The following is a 13020-nucleotide window of genomic DNA, read 5'->3' as shown; positions in this document are numbered from 1 at the left end:
CATCAACTTTTCTTCTAAAATTTTGCTTTGCTTTTGTCTTGAGAAAAATGTGTATATTAAAAATTCGCATAAAATGTATCCCTTTGCAGTTGACAGAGACGCTACCAAAATGCTAGATGCTTTTCTTTTGAAGTAACATAAACTAAAGTTTAAGAATTGCTTCTATTTGCGCATTTGATAGAGCCTTTCTGCTTATTTTTCATCGTGCCTTTCCCGTATCACCCATATCATGCAATCAATCTAGGATCAGCCACTTTATGAAGTAATACAGGAAGCAATGCAACGACACGTGGAAGGCATAAACTTCAGAGAAAGGAATGCTGGTCCACAGATAGATCAAAACATGAGAGATGAAGGTAACAAATAAATAGAACATTGGATATGGATTTCAAAAGATGAAGACACTATTTTGTATTTTATTTTCTTCAGCTGTTGATTTTTTTTAATTAATTGCATGTCTAATGCTACTTGAGCAATATTACTGTAAATACACTTAATGTATTAATTGTTTGGCTTCAGCAATTGTTTATATGCTGTAGAACAAGTCATCTTTAAATTACAACTCACTCAAAAAGTACAGCTGCATTTAGAAACCCACCTTAGATCTCTTGTGGGGTTTTTTTTTTTTCTTTAGTCAGGAGATTTGGGTTGGTTTCTGTGGGAGTTTTGGGGAGGGGGGGTTGTTTTGTTTTGTTTAACATGTGGACTTCACATGTGATATTCTTGCTTGGCAGGTTTTAATGTAACTGCAGGTGTTGACCATGCAACTGGCTTTGTCTTTGGAGGGAACCGGTTCAACTGTGGCACCTGGATGGATAAAATGGGAGAGAGTGACAGAGCTCGTAACAGAGGAATACCTGCTACTCCGAGGTACAAAATCTAAGCTTTTGTGGGGTTGATTTTATTTTATTTTTTTTCCCCCCTGAAATTCTTCTGCAGAATTATTATGCCCTCCCTTAACACATATGAGAGATGTTCTCTCAGATGTGCTAAATAATTCTGCAATCCATTTGACTACTAAAAGGTTAATTTCAACTTTCTGGTTATTGCTCATCTGAAGAAAAAATGTGTTGGGGAAAAAAAACTCAGCTTTTGACATGGATTTAGCTCTGTATGCAGAATCAACTTTTGAATCCACGTAGTGAAACATAACTTAGAAAAATTGTGTATTTGCAGTACTAGATTACAGGGAAATGACTATGAATAAGTTGTTATAGCAGATGTCTATTGATAATTGTTGTGTAGTTCAAATATTTCCTACTTAGAATTCAAAAGTATCTACAACATCTATTTAAGATTAAAGTCAAGATTAAGCATTTTAAAAATAAGCTCTTTACTGCATGCCAGCAAACTGCTGCACATATTCTGGCTTGAGCTTGAGCATCAGTTTCAAATCAATTGCTAGCTGAGAGTGAAAATACATCTTGTTTGACTGTGGGACATTTTAATTGGGAACCAAGAGGGGTCACGAGACCTGCCCTAAAGAGGCTAAGCTTCGATGATACTAGAGAAAAATAAGTATACTTTAACATGCAATAAAATTCAATTCAGAATTCAATTGATACAATATGAAGTTTATGTGAAAGATACTTATGTGGGTAAGTATCCAAAAATCAACTCCTGTGCCCAGCAGATTCTGCCACATTGATTTCAGGTGTTCTTTAGTAAAACGAGCCCTTGATTTTTCAACTTACATTAAAGAAAAATCTGTATAATAGGAGGAGAAATAGTGAGGCAGCAAAATATGCTTCTGGAACCAGTTACAAGTCCACTCAGACTGATTCAAAGCAGGTCAGTGAATGTGATTAAACAGAGGCATGTGATTCCTGTGCTGATAGTCTCGACGTCTGATTTTGCTTGTGTGATTGTAAACTTTCAGCCTGGACTACAGGCAGTAAACTGTCGTTGTTCTTTTCCATAAAGGTAGTGAGGTACCACTTTTCCTCAAGCAAACAGTTCTTCACAGTGACAGCATTGTAGTGAAAATAAGAGCTCTTGAGGCAGTTTTGCCAATTATCAGTATGTCTCCAATGCTTCTCTTTGTGGTGTTTATTAATAAAGTTCTTGGCAAGCAGACTTCAATGTCTTTTCAGTCTTCCAGATCACTTAGGATTTGTCTTCATTTTATTTACTTGATTACTCCATAAAATTTTTGCTACAAGGATCTACTCTGCTCATTTTCACAGAACAGTTTTCAGCATTTAGATCATCAGTAGATTGTGGCTATAGTAAAAGGGGTTGCATTTGAATTATTTTTTTCTGTTTAGATTATCATATTGGATAGCTTGTTTATCTTCCTGATTCCACTTTTTTTTCCACTTTTGCTTCCTTCATTGAATATGTATTCAAAGCTAGTAGGAGAAAATTGAAAGTGGATAATGATGCTGTGGATGACTGGTGACCCTTATTTAGTAATAGAAGTCAGTTTAGGTTTCAGATTCTTGGCAAAGTTTTATTACAAGCAAGGAAAACGTGATTATTATTATTATTATTATTATTTTTTAACATTCTGTATGATGGAAATAATGTTCTCATGCAGTGGAAAATGCCTGGAGAACACGTGGGAATGCATGTGCCAAATACTTAATAGACCTGCTATAAAATTTTCAGATAAATAGTTAACTTTCTCTAATCAGTTATGGTGTGGGCTGCAATAAACAGTGGGAAAAATACAGTTTCTAAATACACTGGTATCTGAGAAAAAAAAAATCTGTAATTTTAATAGCCTTCCTAAAATAATTCTTGGGCTTTTTTTGTGATTATTATTCTAGAGATGGCTCTGCTGTGGAAATTGTTGGTCTGTGCAAGTCAACTGTTCACTGGTTGCAGGATTTATTTAAGAAAAATGTGTTTCCATACCCTGGAGTCACCATAAAAAGACACGGTAAACAGGCACATCTCATAACTGTATAATCAGAGTATGAAAATAACTGAAACAGTGAAATACTGGCCATATAACATCACTGATGATTATCGAACCACTCAAAAAGGTTTAGGGGAAGAGAAGAAAAACTTAAGGGAATATCCTGTATGATTAAAATCTTTCATTACAAAAAGAAATTTTTCAGAGTCAATATTGTCTTGGGACTATTTCAAATGCTTTATTCCATACTGAGTTCTGTATTCACAAAAGAATTTGGGAGCCTAAATACCACTTCTCAAATGGATGTCAGTGGTAGGATTACACTTACAGTGCAGGAGTGAATATATATGCTGTGTGAAGCCATTTTGCTGTTTAGTAAAGGTAATATTAGGAAACAACTTAATGATTCTTTTTATTCAGTTTTAGAAAATGCAAATGTAAGGCTTCTTCATATCTGTCCTAGACAGTACAAGTCCTTAGATCATTAAGTTATTTCTTATTTCAGGATTTCCTAAAATCTATGGCTAGAGTAAGACAACTCAGAACCCAGCAATTCTATAATCTATAGATGTAGAAATAATGTTTATGACTTTGCTTCAGTCTGTTGTTCCAGAATCATAAGCAACATTTTTAGACTTTATTTGGATGTTTGTACACTCCCTACTGTCATTAACCTCATGCAATTGAGTTTAAATTTCGTTCATGTACCAATTATTCTATTTTAAAATTGGCCTTAATTTCTATTCACAATCTATGCTTTGTCTGTTAATAATATTCTTAGTGTTAGTTCCTAGAAATTTTTTTTAATTTTATTTTTATTTTTTTTTTGCCTACCACTTTTAAATTTTGGTAGTATTGTCCTTTTTTGCTGTATTCCAGTTGTGGTTTATTTGTTGAGGAAAAGCAAGTAATACTCTTTTACCTGCTTAATACAAAACTAATGGTTCTTTCATAATATCATTGCTTATCTAAGATGTATGCACAGCTTATTCAGGAGGCTATCCCTAGCACAATTCCACTAAAACCTTCTAAAGAAATTTAGACAAATTCCAGTTCTTCTGAAATAAACATACAATTCTCCTTTGCTAATGGCATTGCTAATTTTGGTAAACCGTGGTGGTAGTAAGATAAATAATACTTTTTTTTAATTTCACATACTAAACTATTTTGGTTCTTTTATATAAAAGTATTTTGCTGTCTATCTGTTTGTCTATCAACTTGTAAATAATGACTTTTTGTAATGCTACTGTGGCCTTCATTGTGTGAGGAATCACTTAAGTACAATTAAAATTAGGCAAAATGGTAAGACTGGGCATAAGCATACCTCTGTTGCTACCACTGTGACTGTTTCTGAAAATAAAACCTGTATGTAATATATTGCAGGCAAGGAGGAGACTATCACATATGATGAGTGGAACAGAAAAATTCAAGGACACTTTGAAAGGTTGTTCTTTGTCTCTGAGAACCCAGCAGATCCTAATGAAAAACATCCAAAACTCGTTCACAAACGTGGAATTTACAAAGACAGCTATGGAGCTTCAAGTCCATGGTGCGATTACCAACTCAGGCCAAATTTTACAATAGCGATGGTTGTGGTAAGTGAGAGGAAAAAATGCACTTCAAAGTATTTTCTTTGTTATTGATTTAAACGTATATTTGCATGGCATTAGATCAGGGAAGACTCATTGCTTAAAATAACTTTTTGAAGCTTTTTTTTTTTCTTTCCCCCATCTCTGCATACTTTCAGTATTGATCCCTCTTAGAACATCCCCTAAAAATACAGCCCCTGATAGGACTTGCCTATATGCGACTGCAGTCTAATGTACCACTAGGATAAGTGTGCAGTGTTTTTAATGTGTTTTAAGGTTAGGTTGGGGGGGGGGGGTGGTTCCCTCAGATAAGCTAAAAAAGCATGGGGTATTTTAGGTTTGTGTGGTTTGTTTGTTTGTTTTTCCCCTCTTTATGGGGCTTCATAAAGATATTAAATATACTTGACAAAGATGATGACTCAAAAAAAAAAAAAACCCAAAAACCTCTCACAGTAACCATCTGCTATCTTCTTGCTTACTCTGGCTCGTGTGTTCTAGAAAAGCAATATAAAATATATAACTGTATTTTGACTCAGTAATACAATAGTTACGCTTTTGGGGGGGTCTTTTTTTTTAACATTCATATAAGCAGTCTTATGTTTGCACATGCACAGCATTTACTGATTAAATCTCAATTATTTTATTAGGCCCCTGAGCTGTTCACACCTCAGAAAGCTTGGAAAGCTCTGCAGATAGCAGAGGAAAAACTACTTGGTCCATTAGGCATGAAAACTTTAGACCCAGAGTAAGTAGAGTAGATGTAAGAACAAGTGTTAATCACAAAACCAGACAATAGAAATTATTTGATGGGTGGTGACAGTCTGCTGCTTTTTTTTTAAAAAAAAGTTCTTACATATGCCTGTGAAATAAGGCTGTAATAAATACTTCAGGACAAAATATTTTGCTTTTCTAAAAGTCCATTAAATTGATTTTACTTATGTAGACATCACTAGGTGTTCTTGGATGCCACATAGCAAGCATGTCAAATTTGGTATTATAAAAGATGTTGAATTTGAGTTTGATACATTCTCATATATATGAAATAGCGTGCATCATTACAGTTTGAATAAAAGGAAGACAAAATTATGAATACAAGTCATTCCAAGATATTGACCATTTTTCCACTAGTTTATTATTATTATGGTATTTGGAAATCTGTTGTCATGTAAAATGAAGAACTTGATTGACTTGCATAAAGTAACCATCATAAAATGTAAATGCCATAATTATGACAAATTTTTGACTCATTTCTGCTTTCAGATATTTGTGCAATTTGTCTTAATGCTCTACTTTTTTTTTTTTTCTTGCAGTGATATGGTTTACTGTGGGATATATGACAATGCTCTTGACAATGACAACTATAATGTAGCCAAAGGTTTTAATTATCACCAAGGACCTGTAAGAGTCTGTTTCTTCCATCTCAGAAAAAAAATGTTGTCACTTTTTCAAACTGACAGCTATAATAATCATCTCTTATCATTCTTTGCTTAGGAATGGCTGTGGCCTATTGGATACTTTCTTCGTGCCAAACTGTACTTCTCAAAGTTGATTGGTCCAGAGATTTATGCAAAAACTGTACTTTTGATTAAAAATGTTCTTTCTCGCCACTATGTTCATCTTGAAAGGTAGGACACCAACTAACATGCATTCAAAATATTCATTCAAGTTAGTGGTATCCAGTATACAACTGCATGTAAAAAGTACAGATCTGTAATATAAATATCATCCGCTTTCTACATACAGAGTTCACCACTGAATGGGCTATTGCAGATCTCATGCTTTTGAGTACTGCTAAGATCTAGTATTTTTCAGATTTTAAATTAGTAATATTTACCCTTGTGAAGTCTGAGGGAAATAAAATTTATATAAAAATTAGGAGTCTAGTTTCCTACAGAAAAATGACTGTCAGGAAAAAGTGTTATGTGTATTTTTGAAACATTTTGACTTTTAAAACAACCTGCAAAGCAAATAGTGAAAGGGCTAGTAGTGACAGGTTAAAACTGTGATAGATAAGCTTATGCAAAATATTGTAGGATTTCACGTTATAAATGAGCAAATTAGTATGACTATTTCAGATTCTTAATATTCTTATTACGCTAACAAGACAGAGGAACTTGCTATAGCAATTTTGGTCCTTCTTAAATGTTCCTTTGCATTTTGATTTCTCCCTTTTAAAACACATTTTTTCCCTCTATTTTCCCTCTATTGTATTTTTCATTCTCAAGGATTTCTGCAACAAAACAAAGATATTCCCCTTGACACCTCTTCCATATACTCTGTTCTACAAACACTGAACCCAGTACTTCATATTTGAAGTTCATGCATGCATTTATTTGTACCTATATGAGTAACTCGGGTGATTTCGGTAGGACTAGACATGACAGAAGGGTTTGTCTAACCATATGAGGAGGAAAAGAGATTTTTTTTCAAACAGCTCATTGTCTTGCCCAGCAACTCATCCAAAAAAATAAGCTGATTATGTAAAAGCAAGAAATAGTAGCGGTGAAACTTGATAGAGCTGGTTTCTTTGTTATTGGTCTTTTACCTTGTTTTCCTGAACTATATTTTACATTGAGTAAAAACACTCAGCATTTCTTTTGGATTTTCAGATTTTTTTAATCTTGCTTGAAATATATTTACAAACTGATACTGTACTTATCATTAAACAACTTGAATATATGGTCATAAGGCATCATGAGTTAAAAGCAGCAGTCATGACAAGAATCCTGTATGCCTATAGCATATGATTGTTGGTTACATGTTTTACAATGTTTAATTGAATATTCAGCTATAATTTCTTAATACAATGGTACACAAGGTATTTCCCAGCTGGTTGAAGTAAATACTGTAAAATATCCATCCATGATTTAGTACTACCAAATAACTTTATTAACATTATTGGGTTATTTTTGTTTTTTTTCTATTTTACTACTTAAGTAGTTTACTTCTACTCTGTCTTTATTTCATTTGTGTACAGAATTTACAAGTTTTTACAAAGAATCCATTTATAAGAATTTATAAGTATTTCTATAATTATATTGTTTTGTTTTTTCCCCTATGGAGGAAAAAGGTTTATACAATCAGAATCTTCCAACCTAATTAACTTTTTAGCATTATTGCCAAGTTTCAAGCATAGTTGAAATACCAGTTATTGCAAAGATCACAGGTTCTCCCAGCTGCAAAACGATGAGTGGGAGACAGGAAGAACATTCCAGTTGTGAAAAGGGTGTAGCACAAGCTTATATGTTAATAGTACCAAAGAGTCCACTCTGAAGGAGAGATATCCACGCAAATAACTACAATTCCCAGCTGCTGCAAAAATTGGAATCGGAACTCAATTACTGCATACCATATTGTGTCTGTAGGGAAAAAAGCTTTTTAGTCGCAGTGTTCAGCTTCTTACTGAAATCATCATCTGAAAGGTTTTATAATAAAATGTTCTTTTAATTTCAGTGTGTAATCTAACAACAGTATTTTGTTTTTCTTTAATCAGATCATCCTGGAAGGGGCTTCCAGAACTGACCAATGAAAACGGCCAGTATTGTCCTTTTAGCTGTGAAAGTCAGGCCTGGTCTATTGCCGTGATCCTTGAAGTCCTTCATGACTTGTAGAAGCTGCTTTCGATTGCTTTCGTGAAACTTGGGCAGTCTTCTCATAATGGGGCATAAATGAACACTTGGCTCACACTGCAATGGAAGTGTCCTGTTCTGCACTATCACTTAAGCTGTGTCCTAACTTTCAAAGGTGCTGAATGCCAGCAGCTCCTATGCACTATGCCTGTGCATTTTTTTGATTTTGTGGGTTGTTTTAATCTGGCCATGACAAAATTAGCTGCAGTGCACACTTCATGCAGAAACTTTTAGAAAAGAGCAATTTTAGGAATATGCACAAGCTTATTTTAAGTAGCTCTTTTCTTTTTCTTTTTCTTTTTTTTTTTAAGAGTTTCCAAATTAAAATCTTACATGTAACAAAGTGGGATGGTTGTTTCCTAGACTAAAAATATGAAAAACAGCTTTTTCAAGCTATCACTGGTGATGTTTTTTCCTTTGTCTCTTCAAAAATAAAGTGATATTTTGCACACGCATGCTTAAAGGTGAGTAGACTAACCTAYAGATCTGTGATTTTAGTGTGCTTTGTGCTACTGCACCATAGACTGATGAAGGTGGAATATGTTTGTTGTTGAACTGTATTGGGAGGGGGGTTCTTTGTATGCATTCAGTTGAACACTGCATTAAGTAACCACAAAAATAAAGTTTAAGAATACAGTAATAAACTAACCTTACAAAGTCGTACATAAAATTTTCAAGAACTTTAAATTACTTTGGGAGTTATAACTCTTGAGCAATGATATGGTAATATCCCGGGCTCATCCATTTATAAATTTATTTAAATGTTGTGGACCATGCAGTCAATTTATTTCTTCATTTACATCTGTTTTTTTACCATGAGGAAATCAGAAGAAACATGCACATGTGCATACAATGCGCAGCATATATATTAGGGGAAGTCAAAGGTCCAGAAGCCAGTGTTCTTGGCTTAACTTCAGTTAATGCATCAGACACATGGTCACCTCAGCCCTTTATCCATAGTAAAATCCTGGCTCTGTTGAAGCAGGTGGAAATAATTCTCTTAACTTCAGTGGGAAAAGGAATTCACTTACCTCCACAGAGAAGAGAAGATGAGGTTTCTAGGCTTCTGAACTTAGATGCTAAAATCTGTGTAGTTCATTGGGAATGGCATTTAGGTAAAATATGTATGTTCTTTAATATTTAGATACATATATGCCCTTATCTGACCTCAATTCAGTGTTCCCAAGCTGAAGGGTAGTTGGTGGGAATGCATTTGTAATTCCCAACTCTATCCATATGAATCTTACATCTTAGAGCAATAAATAGGAAGAAAGCAAGGCTGAAAAATAACATTTTCAGCATCACAGCAGGGGAGAAGCAGAACTGATGTGCATTTCTTAATGATAAACGACATACACTGAAAATAAAAACCTGGCCTACATGTTATTAGTTTGTTATAATTACAGCCTGTGTATATTTTATTAAATCTATATTTTAAAATTTCTTTACCCTGTTTAAAGTGCAGTGCAAGTGTGCTATCTTATTCAGGGAAATGTGTTTTGGTGGGCAAGTTAATAGACTGAAGATAGAAGAACTGCAAGAAGTGGCAACACACTATTTATTTGAAAGGTTAATAATAAACTTAAGTGTTTGAACTCTGTTGCTGAAGTGTTCAACACTTAAAAGTTACAGTTAAGGATAGTGCATATTTCACCTCAAGTTTTGAGCTGCTATAGTAGATGGCTTGGGAAACTTGCTTGCTTTCTTGGTGGAATGAATGAGAGATGTCATTTGATCAAAAACTTTACCGAAATGTCAGCAGCAGATTATATATATTATATATATATATATATATATATATATATATGCTTTTTGTGCTTTTAAAATAAATGAACTGAACTTTCCCAAATTCTTGTTAATGATATTGAGGTTTATGTCCCACTATATCACTAGTTATTGACTGTTTTCCTAGACAGTTATTTCTAGTTTACTGTTTCAAGGTACATTTTATTGCTAATGTGCTTTAGAAATTGGGAAGAATATGGTAGAAAAAATTGTTCTTATTTGTTTGATGAAAATATTTTTAATTAAAAGTGGAGTCAAAGAACTATGACCATTGAAAAAGATTTCCACAAGATGTCAACTTATATACACTGGCAATAACACACTTTCATTGTTGAAAAATATCTGGGACAAATTATTCATTAAAATCTCCCCACTTTATCATGGATAACTTTTGAAAGCTTTGGAAACTGCACAATTGATGCAGAGTGCATATTTGCCACTGTTTATTTTTCTAACTTAATAACTCTTCAAAAGAGGAATCACATGTGTTTACATAAATGCATGTTATGAAATTTTTAAACATGCACATTTATAACGTTGCTTCTGCACTGATTAGCTGCACAGTTTTAGTGACAGATAAATGCTGGGTTGACTAGCAACAAAAGTAAGATTTGAGGTTACAACTGTTACGGGTTTTTTTTCTTAATCACAAACCTATTCAATACTTCTAGTCAAGCTGTACAATTTAGAAACAAAGAGGGAGGAAAGCAGTGTTAAATCTAACATTTTACAAGCTGATATTCATCTAGTTAAACTCTGTACCTGTCATAATCCCCTAAAAATAGCTGACTACCTTTTGAAACTTTGGTCCTGAATTGTATTTTCATTCATTACTATCATTTATATTACACACTCAAAGAATTACAGTAACATAATCAGTAAAATATTTTTGTAAGTAAACCAAAGAACTGTGGATCCACTGTGTACTACTTGGTGTTTATTAACCTGCATGCAATCAAGACTTTTTTTTTTCCTCAGGTGAAATAGATTTTAACTGTTACCACTGTTTTTATTAAGTAAATAACTTATTTATTCAGAGATTATTAACTTGAGAATACAAATAAAATAATGTATTACTCTAGCACTGCATGTTGTAATGTAAAATGGAAAGACTTGCATACTTGAATTTTACACGTGTCTGTCTAGCACAGCAACTACTGATTTTAGAAACATCATTCTTCATTTATTTCTGAGCTGCACAAAATAAAATTATTTTATTCAGTAAGAGTTGAGCTTTTTTCATTGTAGCTTAAAGAAAAGCCAAATGTTACATAAAGGATGATGCTTGCTTGGGTTTTGCAGTTTTACACACCTTAGCAGCTCATGAACTTCTTAGGTCAAATACTAACAAGTATTGCCAACAATAATCAGCTCTTAAAAATACTACGTAATCATGAGCTAATGTCAGCTGTCTCAAACCAGAAGAGCTCCAGATGTCCCTTCCACCATAAATTTATTTTGTGGTTCTCATTTTATATCATGGTGTTACAAATCCCCAAGGAAGTCAGCAGTCCTAACAGCTGCCACACTTCTGTTAAGTAACTTTCTGCATGCAATCTCAAGGGGGGGGGGGGGAATAAATTACTTCCTTTCATTGCAGTGAGGAAGGTGTGAATTTGTGCTATCTTTAATTCCATCTCTGCATAGAGGCTGCATTATTCACTTCCTCAAAACAACTGAAACATCTTGCATTCAACCCATGGCTGCATTACTACTTGCTACCTTTCTCTCAGATTTACCAAGATCCTCCCTGTCGTCTGCATATTTGCCTTCCTTGGGCCATTCAGGAAAGGCTTCTGTGGGTAAAGGGAGAGGCCTTGAGTTTTTTAGAACTTCCATTTTTCTCCTTGCTCAGAAAATGTTTAGGCAATGTGGAGGTAGAAGAGTGCTGAGTCCGCTGCTGCATCCTGCCAGAGAGGCGCCTGTCTCTCTCCTTTTTGTGTATTAGGTTCTATTTTTGCTGCCCCATCGTGGTCCTATTTCCAAGTTACAGTGAACTTGTCTGCTAGTTCTGTGAACAAAGATGATTTTTTCTTCTAATAATTAGCTGTCTGAGGGAGGTAATGAGCTATTTGCTTATTATTTTCCATTTATTTGTTGTTTCCTGATGGCTCAATTCTGGTTTAAACGTTGCCCCTGTGCAGTTTGTAACTGCCTTACAGTTTACGGTTGGTAGATGAGAAACGGAATAATACACGGTGGACTGTGCTAGCCCAGACAGGAAGAAATTAAGTCCTTTTAGCCTGAAGTACCATTCATAGGTGCCCTCATTGCTTGTGAGACRATAAAACTTAGGTTTCAGGTAAACTTTACAAGTTAATCTATTACTTACTCGGCATAGAAACTGTTCTGATAACAGCAGAACCTTCGTGGTTTTGAACTCTTTTTTTATATGAAGAGAGAATGTTTTACAGGTAAGCCTTACATTGCCATTAATTACAGTTCACTACTTTGTGCTACGGAGAACAGATTTAGTTTTTTCTGCATTGCTTCCTAAAAATAAAGCTTCATACCACAAGGTGATTTTGTGACACATAGAGTGTTAGCACATCTTTATTAGAACTGTCCTATTTCATCATATATTTTTTTAAAAAATTAAATCCTCTATTGAAGCATTTTGAAGCATATTGAATCCTCTATTTCTTTAAGAAAGTCATTCATGTTATCATGGTGTGCAATATTTTTAAACTAGATGACCTCTAAAAAAATGGTTAAGGAAATGCTGCGATGACATTTCGCTGAACCTTCTGGATCGTTTCCAAGCTGCCGAGGAGGGGGGGAGCTGCCAGCCTGAGCGCTGCCAACCGTCTGGACCCCCCATCAAGTCAAAAAGTTGGCTGACAAAAGCGGATGAAATGTGGTAACTAGGCAGGTTTCCACTGAAAACTCCTATTCGGTTTGAAAATACCAGTTTGGGAAACATCTTCAGTCGGAAATTTTCAGATCCGTCTAAGTCGCTTCTGGTTGAAGGCGGCGCTGGAAAGCGGCCCCTCTTCTCCGCTCCGGGCCCGACTCCCCGCCCTGCCCGGGGCCGAGGCCGCCGGGGACCGGCGCGGTTTCCCGACTCCGCGCCGAGGGGGAGCCCAAGGAGCGGCGCCATGGCGGCGAGCCGCGTGCGGAGGCGGCCTCCCGGCGCTGCGTGCGAGCCCGGGCC

At 35.1% G+C, this 13020-nt stretch overlaps 1 protein-coding gene across 7 annotated transcripts in view; it reads left to right on the top strand.

The window, feature by feature from the left end:
- Nucleotides 1–11093, top strand: part of AGL (amylo-alpha-1, 6-glucosidase, 4-alpha-glucanotransferase) — a 36368-nt gene extending 25275 nt beyond the window's left edge. For 4 of the 7 annotated variants that reach the window (XM_026057676.1, XM_026057674.1, XM_026057675.1 and 1 more), the window contains 8 exons: nt 245–356; nt 735–870; nt 2772–2884; nt 4247–4458; nt 5100–5197; nt 5763–5850; nt 5944–6077; nt 7946–11093. In XM_026057676.1, the coding sequence (XP_025913461.1) occupies nt 245–356; nt 735–870; nt 2772–2884; nt 4247–4458; nt 5100–5197; nt 5763–5850; nt 5944–6077; nt 7946–8063 (1011 nt within the window). In that variant the 3' untranslated portion in view covers nt 8064–11093. Of the gene's footprint in view, nt 1–244; nt 357–734; nt 871–1718; nt 2723–2771; nt 2885–4246; nt 4459–5099; nt 5198–5762; nt 5851–5943; nt 6078–7945 lie in introns of those variants that run through there. The other 3 variants (XR_003252166.1, XR_003252165.1, XM_026057677.1) reach the window with 3 other exon arrangements.
- Nucleotides 11094–13020: the final 1927 nt, after the last annotated feature.

This window comes from Apteryx rowi, unplaced genomic scaffold (assembly GCF_003343035.1).
Source record: "Apteryx rowi isolate R43461 unplaced genomic scaffold, aptRow1 scaffold_14, whole genome shotgun sequence".
NCBI classification, from domain to species: domain Eukaryota; kingdom Metazoa; phylum Chordata; class Aves; order Apterygiformes; family Apterygidae; genus Apteryx; species Apteryx rowi.
This window is presented reverse-complemented; position numbering and strand designations above follow the sequence as displayed.